General features: G+C 45.0%; 1 protein-coding gene across 2 annotated transcripts; it reads right to left on the minus strand.

The window, feature by feature from the left end:
- Positions 1–1,273: 1,273 nt before the first annotated feature.
- Positions 1,274–25,234, minus strand: LOC128303246 (mucin-2-like). Of its 2 annotated transcripts, XM_053040137.1 has the most exons (7): positions 25,156–25,234; positions 18,447–19,118; positions 14,735–14,847; positions 6,553–7,010; positions 3,454–3,843; positions 2,918–3,121; positions 1,274–2,144 (listed from the first exon to the last, which is right to left on the minus strand). In XM_053040137.1, the coding sequence occupies exons 2-7, from the start codon at positions 18,536–18,538 to the stop codon at positions 1,983–1,985; spliced, it is 1,419 nt and encodes a 472-aa protein (XP_052896097.1). In that variant the 5' UTR covers positions 18,539–19,118; positions 25,156–25,234; the 3' UTR covers positions 1,274–1,982. The 2 variants fall into 2 exon arrangements, with proteins under 2 accessions (XP_052896097.1, XP_052896098.1); XM_053040138.1 differs by lacking the exon at positions 3,454–3,843 and having other exon boundaries at positions 6,742–7,010.
- Positions 25,235–25,438: the final 204 nt, after the last annotated feature.

The raw sequence follows: 25,438 nt of genomic DNA on the forward strand, positions 1-25,438 counted from the left end.
TAAATTAGAGAAAATGTGTATCTTACTACTTAAAATAAACGAAAAACTACAATTTATAATGTGATCCTCAAATGCATATAATCCCAAAAGCGCCATCTATGCGTCACTGTCTGAAGTAACACGAAAACGCCTGTGCTTAGGCAATGTGCATAACATGGATTGTGCTTCTCTCCATTTACCCCAAAAGTTCTATCGAAACACGATCATACGTTTTAAAAAGTTTGAAAACTAGCTGGAAACATGTGAAATGCATATTTGATTTCCTATTCATAATTTACAGTTCAATACGCAGCATAAGAGGTGACATGAACAGTGATCAACTTCTATGATTTCTTCCACACATGGGACTCACACCAAATGCAACCGGGCAAAGCACAAAACTGGCTTCTCAATTCAGCAACCTGTGTGGAACGTTCGTCCGTCAGATTGCGATCTTCCGCTTCCGGTACCGGTAATGGAACGAGCACTTCAGCTTTATTTGATTGCTCGCCGTTGCTTGTGTGCCTCTACCTCAAACCCCCAATGCTGTTAGATTCGTTCCACGCGCACTAGCAACCCGATGACTTTAGTAGAGTTATGAGCCACCATCAGCACCAACGATGGCAAATGTGTATGAGAAAAGAATGAAATATTCTTTCCCTTCTCATTTTCCCCCAAAAAAATCCGAACAAACTCACGAGAGAGAGATGAAATATTCAACTGAACGTTAAAACGCAGCATAAAGCAGACGGACGTTGGCAAAGTGGTAAGAAAAGAAAGCGAAAGAAAAATATAATCCAAATCTCACTATGATTTGATTGCTCACGCTTCAATTTGTTGCCCGGGTGTGTACACCGAAAGGATGAATTTTATTTATTTCTTTTTATTTTATTCGCCTCCTTTCCTTTTTCAGTGTACACACCATTTGCCTACTTGATCCTACTTGACTTTACTCAAACTGTGCCAACGTTCCCACCGGAAGCCAATAATCATGATAAGAACTCGAAGTAGACGAGCGAAGGACGTAAAGAAATGGTTTCGGCAGGACGCTCTTGGAAAATTGTTTCCAAAACTTTCACACACCATCTGCCCGTAAGCGGTTACAAGATAAACGGTAACAACATTGGAACAAGTGGATCTCATTTTCTTTCTACATTGTGTACTGTGCCGAAAGTTATTCTTTTGCAACAATTCATGTACTTCCAATTCCCGCAACGCCCACCAGAGATAAAGTTACTCGATATATTATATATTCTTTATTCAATAGTAACATAAGATACATTTATAAGCCATGAACCTTTAAAATTCACCCTGTAGTATGTCACTAATGGTTTGCTCTGCTTTTTCACATTCGGAATCAAAACGAAGATTAAAGATGGACGATAAGAGGCGATGATCCACACGAGCGATGGTAGCGATAGGGTGACGAGATAAGAAGGAGATACAAGAGCAATGGTTTGTAATGTTCATCTACGACACAACAAACAGTAAATACGCATATAATTTTATCACTCTATACGCTCAATCACAGAAGAATTGCTTGATCTTGATTTCTGGACGACAACCACAAACGGTTTAAATGGGTATTTTTGATGTTTGTAAATGAAGGACACCCGGTTGCGGTTCCATGTGGCTTCCCACGCTTGTTCTGTTACACGTTACGAGGAGCTTGATGCATTATCTCGATCGTTGAAGTTCGGGAGGAAGTTTTCTCGGTCTCAGGGGCAAGGATGTGCTTTCACTGGTGGTGGTGTGTTCCACATCTTCCACACACTTCACACGCGATACAGTACATACATGGAGACAATATTCTATGGATGGAAAACTAATGCCTAAAACGGCAAGCATTCTCACATAATTTTCAACAACAAGTAAAAAAACACCCCGCACTGTTCACTGTTTTTCCTCTGTTTCGCATCCTTTCTAGGAGGGTGTTCTGCTGAGCCCTGCTGGGCGGAAGTCATTGGGGGAGGGAGCCGGTGTTGGAAACCTCAGAACAGCATCTAGATACGTCGAAGTGCCCGCTGGTGTGACTGGATGTGGCTCGTTACCAGCACATCGACCGTTTTCTTCAGCATGCCCGCAATGGCGTCCGCCGTGTCGGCTATCTTCGTGCCGAGCTGGTTCCAGAGACCCACGATCGGCTGTATCGGTGGGTTCGCGGCCTGCGATGGTGGAACAAAGAAATGATCAATAATGCTGTCCGGGGTGGTTGGGACCCCGTACTGCGTCGGTGGTAGTGCTTGTGGTGGTGGTGGTGGACTAGCTCTCGGTGGAGCCTGTGGACGCTCGTATACTACTGTTGGATATGTTTGTGGTGGTGGTAGTATTGGTTGTTGTTGTGCCGGAGACGGTTGTTGTGGTCGTTGTTGTGGCTCCTGCGGTACGTAGAAAGGTCTAGCCGTAGGTGGTAGTGCTTGTGGTGGTGGTGGACTGGCTCTCGGTGGAGCCTGTGGACGCTCGTATACTATTGTTGGATATGTTTGTGGTGGTGCTTGTTGTGGTGGTGGTAGTATTGGTTGTTGTTGTGCCGGAGACGGTTGTGGTGGTCGTTGTTGTAAAATGGTCGACGTCCTCGTCGTCGTGAAGGTAATGGGTGGACGTGTTGGTGGCGGTGTCTGTGGCACTCTCGTTATCTGCGAAAGTGAGAACGGTGTTGGTCGAGTTGGTGTTGCCAAAAGGGAAAATTTCATTTTTGATTTGTTCGGTAAACTCTGTTTACTGTTTGTTGCTGTGGCGTTGTCATTGTAACAGTCAACTTGAGGTAAATTAATTAGTTGTCCCTCCCTCAAGCCTTTGCAACGTTCTATCAAAAACAAACTATCGAAACGGATTAATTACAAGTAAAACCTTCAGTCGTGTAACGAACGTCAAGGATATCCTGCACCTGTAAACAATAATTCGCGGTAATTACCCCTACGCTGCCAAAGATACTTACAAATCTTGTTGTTGTGCGCTGAGTATTTCTAGTCGTCGTCTGACGTGTAGCGGGCCGCGTCTGTCGTACGGTGGTGGTGACAGGCCGCTGCGTAGTAGTCGTGGTAGTCGTCGTTACTACGGGTACTGCGGGCACAGGTGCAATGGACGGGCGACCATTGGCGTCATCGTCACCGAATCGATTTACCACTACCGGTGGTGGAGCCTACCGGGAAATAAGAGACACCATTAAAAAGTCTGTCCTCGTTATTGTATCCACGCATTCAGGAAGCTTTCCAGTTCAAATATCACATCACAACTTATGCCAACCACCTGATACAGCCACCTGGCATATAGCTGAAAAAGGAAGGATAGTACTTCGCTGTACAAAAGAGGCATCACCATCAGTACACCAAGCAGTTGGGCGAAACCCCAAAGTCAACTGTTACTATCGCACTAACTTCCCACTCCCCATTCCAAACTCTACCACAACCAGAACCATACACAAACCAATGGAAGTAAAGGTCAATTTCATTCGCGGAATAAAAGCCAATATACCGTCGGGAGTTCATCAAACCCATTGTCCATCGTGGGACGAGGACCGGCCAATACTCGTCCAGTAGTTGTTGGACCATCGTACACCGAATCCCGGAATGGAAGCTGACCAGCGGTGGCCAAATTTTGATACCCAACTCCATCAACTACGGGACGTGCGTTGAACGTTGCGGGCGACACGGTGACCGTTGGGACGAAATCGACGAACGATCCTTGCGGACGTTCCGGTAGAATTTGTTGTGCCAATTGTGCTTCCAGCCATAGCGGAACTGTTGAAACTTCGTCTAAGCGAACCGTGCCGAATGGTGTGGTTGGGGTAGCGCCCGGCTGCAGCGATTGCGCGACGTTGCTGACCGTGTTGGTGGGCCGTGGTGGAATAAAGCCTTGCGGAACCTGTCCAATTAGGGAAGTGGGTTTTTGGTGCATTGGTTCAAAAATGTATAAGTCATTTTGCTGCACTCGCTCCGTTTTTGGTGTGTCGGTGCACTGTGCCAGAGGTGATGAGCGTGAGCCGGTGTGGGATAGATGGCCCGGACGGACCCTATCATAGTGCCGGGTGCGTTGATACGTTTATGGTGGCCGTGTTTTTGGTGCAACGAAACAAAATTAGATCGCGTGCTAACGAGATTATTTGTTAATTAATTCAACCGCAAATGAAGCCCAAACTCCACTCCATTATAAAAAAAGGAGTGATGATTTTGTTTTAATAACCTTTGCACTCAATTCGATCCGTGCTCGGGATGCGATGAGCAATGCGGCCCACAAGCAACGCACGGGGAAGATAGTGATCGAATAGTTGTTCACACCTTGGTTAGTTTGGATGGTTAGCTACCGTTAGTGGCATATTTGGGGGGGGGGGGGGAAACCCGATTTCCACGATGTAATTTTCTGGTCTGGTCTGGTGGAAGTAAAACTGCATTCTTGAGATGCTATTTCAACATTCTTGCACAATCGAATAGCAAGTGCTGCTCTTCGACTGTTATGCCTGCCGTCGTGGCGTGACTAGATGTTTCTTGACCCAGATTTTTATCCATTCACTTCACGTGTGTTTCAAGTGACTCAGAACAAGATCCATCCATATTGCGATACGCTGCCAACGAGATTTTTTATTTCTCATCAACTTTTGTAAACTTATTTCTCATTGTAAAGTGGAAACGTGTAGGAGCCTCATATTCTTACTTACAATAATTTAAAAACGATTGATAATCCCTTTGATACGGAACAAAAAAAAAACAAATTAAATCACCTTTTCAATTCTGTTTTTAATTACGGCATCAATGGCCTATCACGTTCCATTTCGGTGCGATAAAACCTCTTCAACACTTGGCCCGTCAATTGCATGCATCGCAAATGAACGAAGTATCACAGCTCAATGTAAATTGTGTCCGTAAAACAAACACCCATGCAGCACATGGTTCACCCACGGAATGGTTTCAATCAACGAAAACAAAGTGAAAATTATGCTATCGCTTTGTAAAGCACCAAGTTCTGAATACATTATGCAACGCTTTTATTTACCCTTTCCGTTTAAAACGCTTCCTTTCATCATGTGCCATCTCATTGCGGTACTTCATAATTTGCAATATTTGCACCGAAAACAAACCAAATGACATGGCTTTGATTACAGTGCAATAATTCTCCATTCCAGACCAATGTTTCTTTCCGAACTCTTCACTTTGCAAAGCATTTGCCAGTACGTACATTTGGCCCATGAATGTTCCATACAGCGCTGTTTCGCCATAAATTGGGCGTACCAATCAATTGCCATCCAGTGACGTTTGTGTTAATTAAGAGCATCGGAACCTGTCGGTACGTCGGGCCTCAAAACATGAATAAATCCTCTTATCGATGTCACTCCCAAACAATAGTATGGGCGCATTGTTGAAATGTTGAGATTCCATACACGGGGGAGTATTTCATCGAACGAAACCACCCGCTGGGCACGTCAATTAAACGAATAATTATCGGCCCTATTGTAAACACGTCCATTTTTGCCGTTCGATAAACCATCCCTTGATGATTCCCTGCTTGGAATGAGTCGGGCAGTAATGTTTACGATTGCGATAGACTCATCAATTGGTCCAGCTCGAACAAGCGAACAATCAAAAGTCATAATTCACCACTCCGGCAGCATCCGGCCGAGATCCGGTTCCATTCATCCATGGTGCGCTTTTCCGAGCGAATGGTGAAAATGGCATCAAAGCTGTTTAATCCGCCCGTCGAACTTTCTGCTCATCCGCTCAGTTGACCAGAAAAACGTACCTGGTGAGGTAGCAACCAATGTTCACTGTTATCTCACTACCGGAATTGGGAAACTCACACCCCATAGCTTCCGGGGGTCGGCTGTCAAACTCGTAAACAACAACAACAAGGTCTGTGGAATAATAGCTTCGAAAAAGCGCAACACAACCATTCGCGAATGTTATCGGGCTCTTCCGGATTTTTGGGGGATAGCCATGTATCCAGGCTTTTGGGCTAAAAGTAAACTCCAACCGTTAGTGTCGACACTACTCGAAAGAAAGAGGTTAGGGGTTAGAAAGCTACAACAGCATCAAGTGGGTTACACGGTGTTTGTACTATATTTGGTATCCGTTATCGTTCACACACACACTTTTTGGCGCATATGCGCACACACGCATCCACACATCCAAGTAACCAATTTCTAGTTTTGCGGTCAGTCTAGCAACCCATTTCCTCCTGCAGTGGGGATACGGTTCATTTACAGTCCTACATCTAGTGTGCCATCTCCTCCTGTCCGGTGTGTCCAGTGTCACCCATTGTTACGTGTACGAGCCAAAGCGTTAGCGAGCCACCGTTAGTGATGTTGAGATAGTAATTTACCGGTACCGGTACTACGGGTCCGGCCGTTGCTGTCGAATCCAGCGTGTCAACGCCGAAACGAGAAAGATCGCCACCCGAAGGACTAAGTATGCTAGCAGAAGAGGATGTATTAGGGGGAACAGACGCACTCGGTGCGTTACTGGTGAGTTCTAGTGGTCCAGAATTGAAGGTACTAGTAGAGGTGGTAGTAGAGGTGGTAGTAGTGATGGTAGTACTAGTGTCGCTAGTGTCGGTAGTGGTAGGGAATAAAATTTGTGCTACCGGTGCCGCGGGCCTAGGTCGTTCGGTCGCAGGCGCTACAGCTGACGGTGGTAAAGGTGTTGGAGAGGAAGGTATCGGAACCAGCGTATTCACATTGCCGTTCGGCAGGCCGGCCAGCGCCGGATTAACCACTATCGTCTGCACATTGCTGCTCTGTGTGGCGGGCTGTCGATCGAGGTCATTTCTTACCGGCCTGTCGTTACCACCACTCTCTATCGTATTACCAACGCCGGTACCGACGACGGTACCACCGTTTCCGCCGATCTGATTAAACTGCAGCCCGCGCAGATACTCCTCGAACCGGCGATGGTACTCGCCGGAAGGATCCCAGCGTTCCCGCAGCGCCCGATACTGATCCGGATAGTCGTAGTAGAGCCGCGTGATGATCTTCAGTGCGTTCTCCTTCTGAATCGGTGAACAGCGAGCACATTTCGTTCGCAGCGCTTCCGGAAGAATACCTGAGAAGATATAAGGATTAAATGAAGAGATTATCAGTTGCGCTACCATAAACTGCATCACTAACTAGTATTTGGACAAACATCCCACATTGGTAAACTGTGCGAGGTAGCCTACAACAGCAAGCTGAAGGGAAATTTGACAATAAAGAATTGGAATTCTTCTCCCTTTATATAATTTGACAGGCTGAAATCTATTCTGTTCAAAAAATCTTTTTCGAAAATCATCGAATTAATCAAAAATCAAATGAAAAAAGTATCATCCAGAAATGATTACAACTATTCAAATTATCGAACTCAAAAATTTTGCGAATTCCTCGAGAATTCTGTCTCAAACATCTGGGAATCATACAAATAACTATCGATATGTGAATCCTTCTGACATACTTCAATTACTCACTATAATGAGCTGATCAGATGATCTTGTCCAGTTGCTCATGATCCCCAGTAACCATTGACACTACTAAAAACATCACCAGATCACAAAATTAAGCATTACACAAATCCGTTTCCACGATACAATTCTAATTATTTACTCGTAACATCATTATCTGAGTCACTCCGCGATTAAACTCATGCTGCTTAACCTCTATTTACAATTGGTTGCAGATGTTCCGGCTAACCGTGAAGTGTACAGAATCGGCAGTTTCTTTGAAAGTATGCAAACCGTTTAATGACTTTGGTTCGTTAATGGACCGGTACAGCATTTGCTGTACAGAACTCTAACCAAATCCAATCCTACCACCGGTGAAGGGGACTGTATTCCCATGATCCAGGCTGAAAGAGAAAAAATAATCCAGTCCCTTCAAATATAGAAACGCTTTAACGATTCCAAAACGTAACCAAATACCTTCAAAGGTACTGAAGCATTCTTCAAAATGACTGTGGTTTATGCTTATGACGATCTGTTTTTTTTTGCTGCCACAGAAATATCTCTTTGAGGTCTACGAATTCTTACAAACGAATACGGAAACTAGGCAGATCATCATCATCCAGTGGGTTTGGGTGGACGTTACATGCGGTCGCTCTTGAAATGGCATGGCCCGTAATGTTTTGTCGTAAAATACGTTTGTTCGGTGCTCTTCACGCTGGTGGCATTTGTAACCGATACATAGGGCTGTAATTTTCCTTAATTATAAGCTCTTCTTTCGATTCGTGATGTTCGCATTAAGCACGCTGTGGATGTTTTCTGGGAGGTAATGATCGCACACGCTCATTGCATTACACGGTAAAGCTCTTTATATGAAAAATAATTGCGAGACTTTATTCGGAAATCATCAATCAGTAATTATTTATACAAAAAGTTTACCTTATATTCATTTTTAATTGAAATAACTATTCTATTCCCTACTTGCATATTGATCCACATGTACCATGTGTCATATTTTAAAATAGGAAGCAAAACTATGAATCTTAAACGTGCCTAGAATCCTTACCAACAGCACCCCATCGAAACATTAGCCACCACTACCACAAGTCGATGCGCTTCAGGAAAGAAAAGCCATCTTTTCATCTCTCCTGGCCCGGTTTCCTTACAACCGATTGTGGGGAGAATAAATTAAACTTCAATCTTGCTTCCTGCCATCCGCGCCCATTCGCACCGCCACCCACTGTGTCACGTAAAGTTGCTCAACAGGTTCACATTGCCACTTGGCACACCCAAAACACTGTTACGGCAACGTGCGACAACGTGTTGCAAATGTGAAATGCAAAATCGCGACTGAGAATATATGCAAATCTAACTCTGTTCCGGTGCACTCGGCAGAAGTTGCTGTATAGCATTTGCAGCTCATCTTTTCGACTTTGTGGCTTTAGGTGTATTTTTTTTGTAGCTTTTCTTTTATATATGCATCGAAATTCTGCAAGATAAGGCTTTAAGTTTTGCCACACGCAGTGCAATATTATCTTTAAATCCCTGTACAAATTAGAGCACGTCTCGTTAGCTTCAAATCTGTGCTCTGTGATCATCATTCTTGCCGCTTTGATTCCATTCACAAAGTGCAGCCGACATGTGTTACCTTAATTCCCCGTGAAACGTTCTGAATCACCTTTACGACCCGATTCGTAACGATGGCACTACCATCGATGTTCAGAGTTTGAGGTTTTGTGAAAGGTAAATTGCTGCCTCGATCTAACCACTCCCATTAGCCCGTTTGATAAAACACTTAGCTGGGCAGGTTAGCCACAAAAGCTAAATTTGCCTAAAGTCCGCTCCTGGGACTGGGCAGCAGCGGTTCAATCGATGGTGCCCAACAACCAACAGTAGGTCCCTAATGCTACCGGCGAGTAATCGAGAGGTAACCTGCGGATCAATTCCTGCTTTTTGTTCCTCTTCCTGCCATCGGCAGTACGGCTGATAACTCTTCTAGGGTGCATATGCGCAACCCCTTCAGCCGTATGTTCTAGTAACGGGTACCATAATACCCCGGGATGCCCTTTCAAGCTTTCAACCATGAGAGCAATCTCACAGAACCGGATGGGATGCATAAATAATCGCTTCAATGGTCAGCATCCGAGCACCGCACGTGGTCTTCGGGCGGGATACTAAGAGCTGGCTGCCGACGTGCCAGCACTTTTGGAGCTTTCGGCACCAGCTCATCCAGATTGGAAGTGGTTTTTCGCATACACAAACACACACACACACGGTAGCGGTGCGACCAGCAAATTCTGCCACATTCTAGTACAATAAGGCATAGCACCAATCGTCACTGGTACCTGCTTTTGCACACACATCAGGCACATCAGATTAATCATGTTCCAGCGTAGTACGGAAATGGTCATCCTGCCGAGAATACTCGTTAATGCTGGCATATAATACGCACGCACGCACACATACGGAGCGCTTGATGCAGCTCGGAGCAACTGCACTTTTAGCTGCGTTCACCGTTGGCAAAACCACTTGATCAGCGATTGTGACAAACGGTTTCCTCTCGCAAGTGGAGACACTCGCATCAAGGTAGATGGGACAACTTAACAGCATTGTGCATCTTCCAGCAACAGGTACCGGTGTACGTTGCCATCAGAACCCGTTTCCGACAGATGCCATACGGGGAGGGTGCGCAACGTCGTCGTGCTTGAGATGACGTTCGTAAATTACCATTTAATGTGAGATAAAATTGCATAGGCACCACCAGTCTAGGACGGACCGGGTGGGTTGTGTGAATTGTAGTCAAAAGAATCAACGAAACAAAACTATCAGTTGTCGTGGAAGAATAGCAAAGGTCTCATCGTATGCGTATGACAACGTTTTCGTGAGACATACAGCGTGCAAGTTGATGCTGCTTCTATAAAAGAGACATGTCAACGCTTTTTGCATTAAAATTCAATCGGCGTAAGTGCACGCACGACGACATACAGCAAAACCTGTACACATTCACTACACTGTTCACTAAAATTATTGCCGCATTCAGTTTTTTGCCATCTTTGTGACAAAAACAGTCATAAATCGGTCGTCTAGATACACTTTGTTATGTGTTTTCCAGTGACAGTGATCGTCAGAAAGATCTGATCACAACTTCAAACTCTGTATAGTATCTTACTGTTTCCCATCTTCGAATACCTTGTCCAACTAATGTTTCACAAACCATGTCTATGGTATAATGCAATTGTTCATTTCTATTTGATAACCTAAATGACATTTGACCTTGATAACTTAAGTAGTTACACTTATTCTTCCATGTCATATGTTCTATTTCGAATCCTGATTCAACAACATTGCGATAAGGTTGAGGAGTTGGAATGATTAACTTCCCTTTGAATATCTGCAGAAGAGTATTCTCAACATTTCTGATATCCTATGAGTATCTCTCTAAAAGTCGCTTGACGACTAGGTATACTAGGCTTTTGAAATTCTTGGACAATGGAGCTGCCGCTAGATTGACGAGCACTTCAAGTTGTACGATGAACTTACTCGTCGTACAGCGAGATAGACTCGCCAGGCCAGGTGGGCTAGTCGTGTAATGTAAATAATACCGAACGATTCTTCTCGTAAAGTACTTTAAGGTCGTCCACGTGGCTAAGAAAGTAAGTGAAAACTTCTTTAGAATGGTGGTGTAGTACTGCCAAGTTTTAAAATTCACTGACATTTTGACATATGAATGACAAATGAAATTTACTTCCAATTTCCATAACTAGCCTAAAGCTAGTGATTTTGTTTTTAAATCGTTACTGAAACCCATTCCTCAATAGAAAAATATCATATTTTGAATGTATAATTTTCATAGCAGATACATTATCATTGATATTATCCCATCATCGAATGCTAGCATTGTGACGCTATTAGTTTGGAACACACTGTATTGTCTGGGATGACTATCAGCCAACTTCAGGCTTTTGTCGGCAGGTTGCAAAAGTGCAACTAGGTTGACTTTTAATTGTGCACCCTAGCTACATACCCACCATCACCAGTAATGGAGGCTAAAAGAGGTTAATCATAATAAATCGTTTGCTTGACGCTTTACTATTGCTGTTAGTGTGTTAATGGTTCCATGAAGAGATCATCACGAACGATAAGGATTGCCGATCAATCTCGAAGAGAAAATCTCGCTTTATAGAACTCACACGCACCGTGAGTGGTTTACTGTTGCTGCAGATACCGCGATGGTTAGTAACAGCTCAAGAATTCATATTGAATTTTAATCAGTTCGTTCTCTGCCGCACAGTAAACAGTGCCACATTGATTAAGTTTTAATGAAATAATGTATGTGCAGCACGTTTTCGTAACTCTATTTTGTGAGATTTTCAGCAGCAACGAATCAGGATGAACAGGGAACCGTACTTTACGGCTGAACGTGTAACGCTTTACCGTATTTTACAGCTTTCATTTGTTTAAACCTTTCCCCCCGAAGGGCCTACCCGGAATTACACCGTTTTAATACACATTCCCGGTAGCTCCTTTAAACTACTTTCCCGAACCCCGACTAACCCTCCAGCTTTACAAACCGTCAGCGCGTGTTAATTCCGCCCACAGTCTCCATTGTTGTCGGGGTGGTCTGCCATCGCCCCCAGGGGATGGGTTTCGGTGTGGCCTGTTTGTTATTCACTTTGCCTCCAATTACATATGTAAAGAGGGTGGCCTTGTCCCGCACCCCGCCACTAGATGGTGCGCTCCAACCGGCAAACGACCAGGCTCGGAAGCTTTAACACGATATACCGCTGGGGCTACGGTTAACCCAGGCGTAAAAGCCACAGTCATCAAGGGGCTTCATCGGCTTCATGGGCTGCGACAGGTTGCGTCGGGACGGAACCGAAAATACACACCCTCATCAGGGCACGGCGATGAACGATGAAGGAATGCTGCAACGAACACCGACCATCCCTACGCCCGGGCAACTAGGACGTGGACAGCACGATGGATGACACGATCAAAGTAAACAAAACACCCGCAAAACGACAACCCGTACCCGGGTGCTGCCGACCGCAGAAACTTTCTCTTTAAGTCTTTGCACGTCCCGTATTGTCACCTGGGGTCCTCTAACGTTCCGGCCCCCTCCCGACGCTTCGCTTCCTTACACCAACAACTCCTTTCATTTCCCCCCGGGGAGCCATCTACCCCTCTTGCGAGTTTATCTCGGGCGTTTTGTGCACGCGCACGCTATCTTATATGCCTGCACCGATTCTGGTGGACTACTTTGTGCTGCTACTACGGAATGTCACCGAATGCCATCGACCAGACGGCGTGCGGCGTAGTTTTCTTGCAGATCAGGTTTTTTTTGCGGCTGGTGTGCACACCTCTTTAGCGGTGCGGAAGCGCTTGCTAACCAGTTCCTCGGGGAGCTCTTGTTATTATAATGTCACTCGGCGAGGCAAACCGCTGGGTGTGATTTTGTCACAGCACGAAACGTGTGAAATTGGTCGCTGCTGTAATATAGGAAGCAATTTTGTGTTGGTTTCATAAATTCTATCCGCAGCGTGGCGAGAATTCCCTTTAAATTTGTAACACCGGCTAAGGGAGTCGTGGAATTCCAGATTCGTTACATCCTGCATTCCAACCAAGGTCTTGCTAATAGAAATATGATAAAATAAACAAACATTCCGCCCTCGCTTTCCCCGAACGCGTGGATCCTTCGTTTGCATCTTCCCTTTGCAGCCGGTACGCACTACGCATACAAATCAACATGCGTTTCGCATTTTACCTTCCTCAACCCATTTCTTTTTCTCTTTAATACGCAATTTCTCTTTTTCTTCTGCTTTTGTTTTGCTCCAAACCTTTTATTCCCCCACCTGGCGGTTGGTTGGTTTGGACACCCACCATTCTTCAACACCTTTTTACCATCCCCCAGGAATGGTTGTGTTTTTGGCGCGCTTTTTTGAACGCATAACAAATGCGCTTCGTTAACGGCATGCCAAGATACGAAAGACACACAACTCACCCTTGGTCAAGATAACTCTAGGTACGGTAGTACAGGGATTCATCTGAATTTTCATGTAACGAGAATAGCACCAACCGTTTCGACGGTAGTTATGCTAATTAGTTGCGATACATTTTCCTTTTCGTTTAGGTCAGGAAATAGCGTTAAAGGGATAGCTAAACCCTTAACCTTCGACGGTTAAACTGACCACTGAACGGGACCTAACCTCACAGTGCTGTGATTTGTTTGTATGAGAGCTATCGGTGTTCCGGCTTACCTTTTTCCTACGCTGAACGATCGATAAACATCATAAAGAAGGCGATGGTATTTCTTTTTTCACCTTTTTGCTCCTCTACTGGCAAGCACCCAACGAACCCTTTCGTTCGATTAAGGATAAAGGTGGCAATTTTTTAAGCATTTTCTACTCCATTTCCCTCGGCCCAGGCAGCACTAAGTAATAGAATAAAGCAGGCTACTGGAAAGCAAAGGGTAGCCCCACGAGCTGGTGCTGCCTCAGTAAATGGATACAAATTATCCTGCTCTGGCTGCCAACACCCCGTCGACGATGATGGGCTACCATTAGAATAATGACGAGGGTGACCGGGAATTAAAGACCTAATCGGTACTAGTGTGGTACTGCGTTCATTCCCCAAGCGAACGATGGACGACGGTTTAGGCCATCGTACCTTCCTAAAATACTCGCCCAGCATACCCCTCCAAGGCCAAGGACGTTCGTACGAACACAAAGCGACGAACCCAACAAAACACCTACACGACCGAAGCGAAAGTATATTGCTTTTTAATCGTTGACCACATTCCACTACTGCCACTACGGCAGCAAGAAACACCTTTGTTTCCTTTCTCTTGCCGATCGATACGATTGGTAGCTTATGATGTAAGCACACGAGCTGCCTAGAAGGCAATACTTTTGAAGTGCCAAATGGACACAACGCCATTGCATGTTTGCTGCACAACAACGATGGAGTCAATCTACACGCCATAATGCGTTTTTGAGGGTGCAATTAGAATTGCTAACGTATGTGTGTGCAATATTTAGAAGTCGAATTACTCTGTGGGCACTCCGGAAATCGGGATGGGTGGCTATCAAGGTGTTTAGATTAATTTATCAATGTTAATTTGAATGCTTCTTTCTGATGCGTAAGAACCTTGGCATGGTTTCATTTTTAAATTAATCATAAACACAAATTAGAATTTCAAAATCACAATAATTATCATCTTCTACTAAACCATGGCTAGCCCTTTAAACAATGCACAACCGCCGCTACTGACAGTCTGCCTCAATCGGGTCAATGAGATAAATCAACAGTCCCTCGCACAGACGTGTCTTCTCCGCTAACCAAACCAAACAATACTTACGTTTCAGGTCCTTGCCTTCCGGTGGGCACGGTTTGCGACTCAGCAAACAGTCGACGTAGTTCGACACCAGCCGATTGCTCCCCAAAATGGTGTCAATGTCCAGGTTGTCGTATCTGCGAAACGGTACAAGAGTGAGATATGGTGCGTTATTGTAGGTCAGGCTAGAATCAACACGCGGCCCCGCGGAATGCATTAGAAAGAAAGGTGTGAAACAGTGGACAACAGTCCCGTAACTGCAACAGTGGTTGTGCGAAAACGTGCGAAATTTAATGCGCAACTACATCAACAACAAAAAGGCCAAACCTCTGCCCCACAGCGTCATCGGTCCGATGATGTGTCTGTGATTTATTATCCCATCCGGCACCGGGGGGTTGCGGTAATTAATCTTTCGCAGCATCCAACACTAAAAGTCAAATAATGTTCACCATGCGTGTATAAATCAACGTAACGTGCCTACGGAATCGTTCCGATTTCCGTGGCGCACTTTCAAATCGCACGGAAATGCACAATTTATTAGACTAAATGTGTGGTAAACGATGCTAACCGGCCGGCCGTTACTATACTGCGCCATGATACGGTTAAATGATCCCGATAGGTGTGTGCACTTTAATGTTATGTATGGTAGATAAGATGCTCAGAATGTTTTGTTCTAGGCCGGTGGGAGGAATCCACACCACGGTTGGGGAATCCTAAGTTTCTCATGGTCCTGTCCCTATTCATGCATTCATTCCGTTGATGGTTTAATTAGCATGCACATGCAATCTCCATAAAACTACGATTGTTTATCCCCGATTTGGTAAGGTATTCCCTGTACCTTGTTTATTCTCTACTGGCTACTTCTCAAATCAACAAATCACATGCGTTCATATTGCATTTTCTTTAATGGATTGTACAGGGTTAGCGAATTCTGGTGGCAGTTCTGGATTGTTTTCAAGTTGAACTAGAATATGTCCATGTAGATCTTGAATTTTTCGCCTTTTTCAGAACTTTTGCAAGCCGATACGGAATTATGTTCCAGGTTCACAAGGATTCCAAAGCTTTCAGTGAGTCAATTGAGAATTCTTAAAACCCACACATGCCCACAAATCTTTGAAAAGTATCTCTGAATTTCCTGTATACATTGCAGTACATACATTATGTTGAAAACAATCTAAAAATGGCCTCAAGTGTACCATCTGAAACTTTTAAAACCTTTTTATTACCACTATCATATTGCTAAAATATTAATTTAAATAATCACATTTACGTTTCATCCTCCATGTTCGCCAGAGGATAAAATGTAGAATATAAAGGAAATGATGCAACAAGCCGTTTGGTGGTGTCCAAACCAAACTTCTTCATAGGCTTAAGAAGCACTTACCAAACAAACATTTCGCAATAAATTTACATTCTTCCAACCAAATCCACCGATACGGGGAACCTGGGGCAGAAGTGATTGGCACGCAGCTATTTTTGGGATCTCCCGACATTTGCTCAACCGAAAAGAAGAAACCAGTTTTTTGCACATATATGCTCTTACAACATTCCAACGCAACCGAAAAGCGGGGAGAGAGAGGAATAATTCGGTATTATTATTTTATTACTTTAAGTCTACGCTTCTTGTTCCTCGTCCAACGCTACAGGATACACACAGTTTGTGGATTCTTGTCTCTCTCTCTTTTTTGTTAAATACTTTAACACCCATACGGCGCGGTCAAATATGAAGAAGATGATCAACAACAAACCAGCCCGTCTGCTTCACAGCAGCCACAAGTGCAAATGGCGAAAAGTGTGCAAAATCATCAAATGTTAAGAAAACATACATTAACGGCGGTGGTCGTCGATTCGTGACCGCCAAGTACCATGTAAATTGATGTACCGCTTTTGCACAAACACCTCGTGCTCAATTTTCCTGATCTTATCGGACCTGATGCTACACTAAACGTAACTACCGATTAATTTTGCTTTAGCCCAATAATTACATCGTTTGCATGATTTAATTAGCAAATCTGACCATACGCAACCATTTATATCAACACGTGATCAATGCTATCGCATTCCTGTGGAGGCGTCTTTGAAAAAATGCTCAAAGGTCGACACAGTATCACACTTGGTGCACGCGCATAATTCATGCACTTCTGGCGGCGTACACAAAATCCCTCCAATTGACGCACGATCAGCAAATAACAGCATTCATTCAGTGCGGTTTTTTTTAAAGCTCACATGAAACGAACATCTGACCGCTCTAACCTTCATCAGTTAGGAGATTGAAGAAAAAAACGCTCCCCATGCGGTACGTTAATAAATCGTTTCTGTTATTGTAACACAGTATTATGCATTTCACAACGCAGCTGTTAGTCATTGGGATGAAACATCCCAAATTGTAACCTACTGTGAACCGGGAGATGTTACACCCTTGCACACATCAATTAGAACCTCCCCAGCGCGAGACACACAAGATGCGGAACAGATGCTTCTATTCCGCTGCTATAAAACCAATCCTTTTGAACGCTGATTGACACGGTTGGAGATTTTTTTTTTGTTGGCGACCTTTTTGACAACTCGTGAGTGAACAATTACTACCTTAAAAATTATACCCCAAACAAATGTAACTACTTCCTCTTCCACCATCACAAGGGTGTTTGCGGTGACATCTTCAGGCAGATCGAAAGGAACCGCTGTACAATCGCCGCGTAAGTTCAAGGGGGTTAACTTATGCTGACAGCTCTCAAACTACTGGCTGTTTGCTTAAGTCAACGATCGCACAACGATCACCCATTCATTGTCATCGATGCCAATTGTTCGCGGTTGTTAAGTGATGGGAAGTCCTTTTTTTCTCAACTTCATAGCCTACTAAAAAACAGTTGCTACTTTGAGCATGCACTCGAGAGATTTAAACGATCAACAGCAAGCATACACCCGGTAGAAATTGATCGTCAGCAGCATAAGCAGAAGGAAGGAAGGAAGTAAGGTTTGATTTGTGATAGAAGCAGCGCACCTAAAACATACAGCCCCATTCGATCTGACCGTGGATCGGCGAACACATCAGGTGGGGTATAAAAAGGTCAGTAAAAGCCGCATACATCATCGCGAGCGAGCGCGCGCGCCCATTAGCGTCACCCGTTCGATCGGGCAGCATTTGTGGTAACGGTGGTCAATATTTGACTGTTTGTCTGCTGTGACTGTGGCTCAAGGTAATAACTTTTTCGGTTGTTACACTTCTTCTTTTTCTACTACTGCCGCTACCGAGCCTCGCAGCCCGGAAGGATGATCTTTTTTTTTTGGCTTGAGCCACACAAGGTCCTCAGCAAGCGTTACTCTAGCTCTTCATCTCGAGGAAATACAGTTTACGCAGCGATCGATACGTGAGGGTTGCAACAGTAATCGGCGACAACGGCCCGGTACGAGATGCACTCAGCCGAGACGCGAATGCATCACTCTTCTCGCAGTGTCCTTCCGGACATAAGCACGCGTGCTCGGTTTCTCTATCGGTTTATTTCGAGAGCTTCGAAAGCTTCACGCATTTATCTTCCGGAACCACTTTAAACGGTGCAGAAATTCAACCGGCAGCCGAAGATCTGTCCGAATGTAACCTCAACCACCACGCACTCATTCGCATCAGCAATTGGAGTTTTTACCACGCCAACACACGTACATTTCGATAATTCTGACCACCCCAGGTACTTGACTGAGGCGTATAATTGTTCTGCTTCATCGAGCAGAAACCACTTACCTGGTGCTGTAGAGTGTCCGTGCGACTTCCTGCGATTTGACAAAGTTGAGAAACGCCAACACGGCGCTGGCGAGGAGCCAAACTTTACGCATCTTGCCACGGGTAACCCTCTTCGGGGATTGAGATGTACTAACACTGTGTCTCTGTACCTTCGACCAGACTTCCCACACGTCCCAACGTCTCGGAACTTACGCGCTTAATCTTGATACACCTGTCCCAGCACACCGCTCACATACTACCGCACCGTCACTGGTGGAGTCTGGGAGTACGTTTGACTCAAACGCTGTTTCCCAGAATCAAAAACACTATTGTCTCCGGAACTGCTTGGATCGGGTTAGCCTTTGCTTTCCATATACGCACACGTGTATCGGTTGTATCACGAACCAACCTAACGGCAACGGTTACAGCATCGCCACACAGAACCCGTCGACACGCACTCTCACCGGACACAATCACACGCGGGCTTTCGATGTCGGGATTTTCCCTTTTTACGTTGCGTTTGCGAATGTTTGCACGAAGTTGGAATAAATTTAACCACACACGAGCGTTCTTATTTAGTGATGCTTTCGGAAGTCTAAACCACACTTTACTGTGACACTGACTAACACGGGGGATAGAATTATTTTTCGGCCAATGCTTCTATCCTTCCCAACGTCTGCTCCACGAGTGAACCTGCAATATTAAATGCAAAAGACGTAAATAACACACCGAATCGGTTCGGTTCTACAACCGATGGCCATCGACCCAAAAGGGCGTTACAGTCGGGACACTATGGAACCTTGACGGAGGTCACACCCGACCCCGGGGTGCTCCAAATGTGCTCCATTTGGACATTAGGCGGCGCACGGTGAAGCTACGAACCGATAGACCTCGCAATCGAAAGATAATTATCGTCAGACGAAAACGTATCGCTTTATAACTGCACACCCGTGTGCCTTCTGTTTGGGAAGTGGGCCTTTCTAAACCCACCAATCATGCCACCTGCCATTGGAAACGGTGCGCTTGAAAGTTTCCATAACCGAGCGGCTGCCGTGCCGCCGTTCGAGCTGTCGGTTTAACCATGCGCTTCCAGCACGATTGCATCATGCGAATGTTAATGGAGGGTGCTTACTGAGCATTGTTGCAGATATTCATGAATTCTAGCAAAGCACTTCGGCTGCAACTGTGTATGAGTTTTTTGCACAGTACTACTACCCCTATACTATTGCCTTTATCGCGTCTGTTGGTCAATGTTTCCGAGTTTGACATTGGAGTGTGTTAATAGCAAGCGACAATAATGCCAAAAGGAGGTCATCTACTTCCCGGTTTTCTCCTTACTATCCCAACTACTACTACATGGTCATTTCTTCCATGCAAAATTACCCAAACACCAGCTGTCACCTTGACAGCTCGAACAACTATTTCATCGATGACAACAGCTGTCACATTCCGATCAATTAACCGCTTTTTGATCGGATTTCGCCTTTTCGCCTTTTCTTCTCCAATTACTTCTAACTCTCCAAAGTCCACACGGCTGCTCTTGTTATTTCACCCGTCTTCAGCCCGTCGAGCAAAAAAAACCTGTCCACCGATGACGAACGTGTGCATAATTAGTAACGCCATCCTGTCCGGCCGTCAAGGTTAAGTTGCCATGCGATAAACAGAACGCAAAAATCAATACACTAAAGCCACCCCGGGCGGTGGGCCAGTATCAAAAGTGTAGGTATTTTTATTTCACAACCGGAACAAACAGTCCAGCAAGCGTGCTGAAGAAGAAATCGCGCACAGCAAACATTCGCGAAGAAACCAATATTCATGGCCAGTGATGCGTATTATTAGATGTATACAACTGCCGATACCGCTCCGTCCGGATAACGTTCGGCTAACCAAAGAGAAAGTTGCGCGTAGAATCTGTTAGCAAAAACAAACTGTCAATGTGCGCAGTAGAATGTGCTTTAAACGTTTGCAGCATGCAATAATCAACACTATAAAATGATCAATCTTACCGACGCAACTTTCTTCTCCGCTTAATCCACGCTCATCAATCTCGCGGCTGCTTTCATCGCCTGGCGCCAATAAGATGGATTTCGTCTGCAAATTGTGGACGAAAATAAAAAACAAAAACACCAACCCGGAAATTTGATCTAATCACCACCATCTACGTTGTGCCGGAATCCGGAAAAAGAACACTTTCTCGCAAGTCTTTGTGCGAATTTATTATTGATGGCCACCAATAAACCTACAAAACTGGATTTTTGTACGATTTTTCTCCACCTTGTGTGTCTCATCTCGTTACCGATTGATGGATGGTTCTCGGTTTCGGTTTAGGAGAAGATTGAAAAAACGACACTTCCCAACGTCACTAATCAACTAACAAAGGTTGCTCTGGGGGGAGTGTGCGTACAAAAACTCTCCATCGGTTGGTCCAGGGCAAAGAGTAATGGGAATGTTTCTGCAACAAAAACAGTTCTTCGTACACCTTTCCTAATCGCGTACCATACACGGAGGAATTCTTGAGTCCCACGGGAACGACCCATCGGACACGACCTCTGTGTACCTTTTTGGCGAAGGTGTTTTCTGGCTAATGGCAAACAATTTGTTCGTGTCAGTTTTCCTACCCTAACCGCACGCATTTAACGTGCTACATCGTATCCACCCAACAATAAGTAGACCATCCTTTCGCATTCGTCAGAACATTTCCCGCTGAAGGGCGGACCAGGTCAACCCAAGGTGATTGATGTCCCGCGCTTCATTATCTGGCCACAATCTCGACCGCAGTCAGGTTCAACCCAATGCCTAATTTGATCGATTGGCCCTGAAGTTCGTGGTTCTTCCACATGCAAATAGTTTGAGCTTATGTTGGAGATGAAAAACTGGTCTGAACGCATCAGCTGTCGTTTCGGAAAGATTATCAGAAGACACGCTGTTAATACGTGCCAGAAGATCGATCGAAAAACAAGCGGTAAAGTTTTATGTATTTATTGCACCACCCGTTTTACCATACTGTGGGCAACAAACAACACTAACTCACCCATGTGTGAAGAAGATTCTCTTGGGGTGCTTCAATTTCGAGAGTGAAGGAACCCCGGAAGAAGGAAGTCTACGCCTGAGCTTAGATAATTGTACATTTGTTGACCCGTCAAGGGCGTTACCGTGCTCGGGTGGAATGCAGGTCTCATTAGGATACAAAATCGTAACGAAGGATCGGTAACAACTCGATTACTCGATCAGAAAAAAAACACACGAAACCACCAGCTCCGGACCACCTTCGACGAGGGTTGAAGTCCATGTTGTACCGACTCCGCTTCTTCACTGATGTAACTTCATGCGGTAATAAAACCCAGCCCAAGAAATACGAAACCACGCTAAACCTGAGCATCTATTTCTGGCCCAGTTTTAGGGGGCCCATCCGTTTGAAGTACAGGCAAGCGCCCGATTTGCGTCTAAAAACCTCTTCTTACAAGCTATTTACAATCTTGTAGGAGACATGGCTCCAACTTCCAGCATCCAACTGCAGCCCAGCCCCGCGTGGATACAAAACAATCGAAAATAACTCCTTATCGCTTAAAGCGGTACGGGCAACGCAGCAACAAGGTTCGCTCATTTGCATTTCAATTTCAGAACCTGATGCTTTAAGTGCTCATTACCATAATTTTCGTTCCGTCGTGTGTCTCCTCAGAAACCAGAATACTGCCACCGTATTTTAGGGCAGCTTTTTTCCGTATTTTGGGAAGCCATCTTCACCCGAATGCTTCCGATCCCTTTCAATTATCATTATGTTTTGCATATTATTATGGGCAACGCAGGGCTTTGGTGTTTGGATTCGGTAGTAGCATTCAAAACGTTTCCTCAGCAAAACGCAATGCAATGAGAGTTTAAGTGGATGTTGTTAACAATTTGTTTGCATTTAAAGTGACTTGTTCTGTTCTATTTACCTCTTAAAAGTTCTGCTTTCCAAGAACTTAACTTTTTAATAGGAGCTATTTGTTCATCTCGCGTAGTATTCTCAATTTAATTGACTTATTTTGACAACCAATGTACAGTAAAGAGCGCTTGGTTATATTAAAATACGCTACATTCTTCCTGCACTAATTGCCTTCCTGTCAGTTTAATCGCTTTGTTTAACCGGTAGGCTAATTAGTGACCACACCAAACAACATTCTAAACATGAAGAATTGACATTCCTGGTGCTACACAACCACGCGTTAGACCGCTTTAAGAACAGTTTCTAATGAATGTTTAAGATTATTCGATGCTTATCATCGTGCGTAAAATAAGTGCTGAAGGTTAGAGCGATTTACCGGCTGCTTTTCAAAATAGTTCATCGTGTTTCAGAAGACTAGGAAAAACAACAACTTTAGCACGGTTAAAGTTGGAAAAACTTTTGCATTGGCGCCTACCGCCATTCGCGAAACCTCTCGGTCAAATCGAACGAAACTCACCTACTGGGGCGCATCATTGGACGGGGCCAGGGACGTACCATCTCAAGGTGCGGCGTACGCCACCGCATAAAGAACGCACTGTTTGTTATCGTACGCTCGTCTCACGCGAACCAGTTGCCTCGATGCGTACATCTTCGCCCCTTCGAGGTTTCAATTCCCACAGATCGGAGTGGTTGCGCTTGGCCTTCCAGTGCCCGCATGCCCGTCAGGGCCGGTCGGTACGATCCGCCACACACGGCCACTAATCCGGACGGTCCGGTTTGCTCGAAACCATTCGCTTCCAATACGTCAAACCGTGGGCGCCACATTTGGTGACAGTGACATTTCATCTGCAGCGAGCGCTCTTCACACCACAAGTCACGTTGGTTAAGCACCGGCGAAAGGCGTGGATCTCGGTGGCTCAAGATCAAGTTCAAAGTGTCGTGCCGTGTGTTTGTGTTTGAAGTGGGGCGCCAAGTTCGCCCCACGGTAACCTGTTTCGATGCTTTTGATAGGTTTTTTCAACCTGCATCCGCTGGCGCTGTGTCACGCTAAGGCGGCCAAAGCCTCGATCGTCAAATTAGTACTTTACGGTTTGATGGTTAGTGTCGACTAGCCACTAGCTGTTGTTTTTATCATTTCTAGCTTTTCAAACTTAAATCGTTTGCTTGACTACTCACCGACTTCAGCTGGATTGATCGCTTTCAACGCTAGGGTTATCATTAAGAAACGATCAAAAATCACATTCATCCACTCTCGCGTGTTTCTTTCGGAGAAGAAACGTTGATTGTTTTGCCATTAAGGACGAAAAGACTTGAGGGTCGTGCCATTAGCGAATGCCAGTAGCAAAATAGTAAGTGAATTATAATTATTATTCATTTCGAGCAAAACTGCACCCTTGACTTTGGCAGCAGCAACCAATAATCACTTAGAAGTTGGTCCTTTTATTTTAGTTCTTTCAACTTCGATACAAAAAATCAATGAGCAATTCAACCCATTCCTTTCTCAATTCAATGCGATATTCAAGCATACTTCAATGATCAATGTACTAAATGAATATGCTAAACCCTCCCACTCTCGACGATGCAAAAATAAGGGCCAGCAGATCGAGAACAAAGTTGCTCCGAGGAAATAATTAAATCTTCAATTCCCAGGACATGATGCCACTGAGACGGCGTCACTTCACCCTGCAGCACGTTTTTATGGGCTCAAATCAGGCAAAAAAAACAGTTGCACCGAAAGCAGGTCAATGTTTATCTTACCGGTATCCACCCCGCCCGACACTACAACCCTCTATTACTTCTTCCACCCTATTGCGGTCACATCTGGAATAAGGTGCAAACGAATGCCTGGATGAAATCCTCTTCCGCATTTTTTGCGCATAGTTATTTTTTTGCTATTGGTACGTTTGCTAATCTAATTTATATCGCCTCGCTAATGGAAGAAATACTTCGCCCGGTGTACAGCGAATTATTTTGCCCCAAAAACGGTTGTTTTGTCTGCCTTAAAACGTCACGCTCCAGCTGCATCACACGACCCAAGAAGGGGTGGTTATTTTGCGGGTGGCTGTGTACGAACGCACGTGAACATTCGCACATTGTACTGAGTCAGCATACACACGTACACTCTCACTCACTCTCACACACACACACACACACACTGATTCACCCGCAATACACACACAAGTCAAGGAAAAGCTTCCTTCTCGAAAAGCTTTTTCATTGCGAATGGTTCGTGTTGGAATAGTGTTGTTGCTCAATGTATTTGCAACGAGTGCATCGAAGTTCTTACGTCTTCACACATAAGACACATGGTTTTATGTAGTCTGCTTATTACGTTGCATAGAGGTTAAGTACACACTGGTACAACACATAACGTTCGATTACGGATGGCGGCTCGAACCAAACGACGATCCCCGTTACGATAATTCACACTACACACAGGTCGGCTACAAACGTGTCAACCCTTGAGCTCTCGAAGTGGCACGCGCCACCACCTCCCAAATCGGCAGTAAACATTCCAGATTTCTCACCCCAAGAGAAAACGGAAACAACGCCAACCGCACACACTGTGTTTGACAAACAACGTTCAACTTCACTTTCCCGGCGAACGAAACAAAATCATCGAGCAAACGTGCTGACTGCTTGCAAAATGGCAATCGCAAAAGCACCACCTATAGAACCAACAACCACTCGATCGCAACGCGTGAGCACTACTAGCCGTAGCACGCCTTTGTGCAGTCGGTCCGGCCCGGTAAAGCGAGTAGCCGATCAGCAGTCACAACAAAACGTCGATCGCGGCAATCTTACTCGGATCGGTCTCGCAGGGTAGTGGGGATAGTGGTGTTATGTGCTTGCAGGAACTGGAATCGAACCTCCGAGCGCGACCTTCTTGCGCGAATTCGCACACCGTACTGATGCGCGACGTCCGGTTTGCGCAAAGTTTTATGTTCCACCCGGGCGACACAGGCTCCCGCGCTAGTTCCGTTCGCTTCCAAGCGCGCGAGGATATGTGTGTGGTTTTGGTTTTGTCGTGAAGCGACCGGTGTGTGATGTGTCTTGTTATGGTTTGCCTACAGAAAATTCTAGCTGT

This window comes from Anopheles moucheti, chromosome 3, assembly GCF_943734755.1.
Source record: "Anopheles moucheti chromosome 3, idAnoMoucSN_F20_07, whole genome shotgun sequence".
Lineage (NCBI taxonomy): Eukaryota > Metazoa > Arthropoda > Insecta > Diptera > Culicidae > Anopheles > Anopheles moucheti.

Excerpts from the sequence above, each read along its gene's own strand:
- LOC128303246 (XM_053040137.1), bottom strand. The coding sequence starts at position 18,538 with ATGCGTAAAGTTTGGCTCCTCGCCAGCGCCGTGTTGGCGTTTCTCAAC. Across the intron at positions 3,122-3,453 it reads GGTTTGATGAACTCCCGACG|GCTCCACCACCGGTAGTGGT; the intron begins GTATATTGGCTT and ends ATTTCCCGGTAG. Across the intron at positions 2,145-2,917 it reads AGCGCACAACAACAAGATTT|GCCGCGAACCCACCGATACA; the intron begins GTAAGTATCTTT and ends CCACCATCGCAG.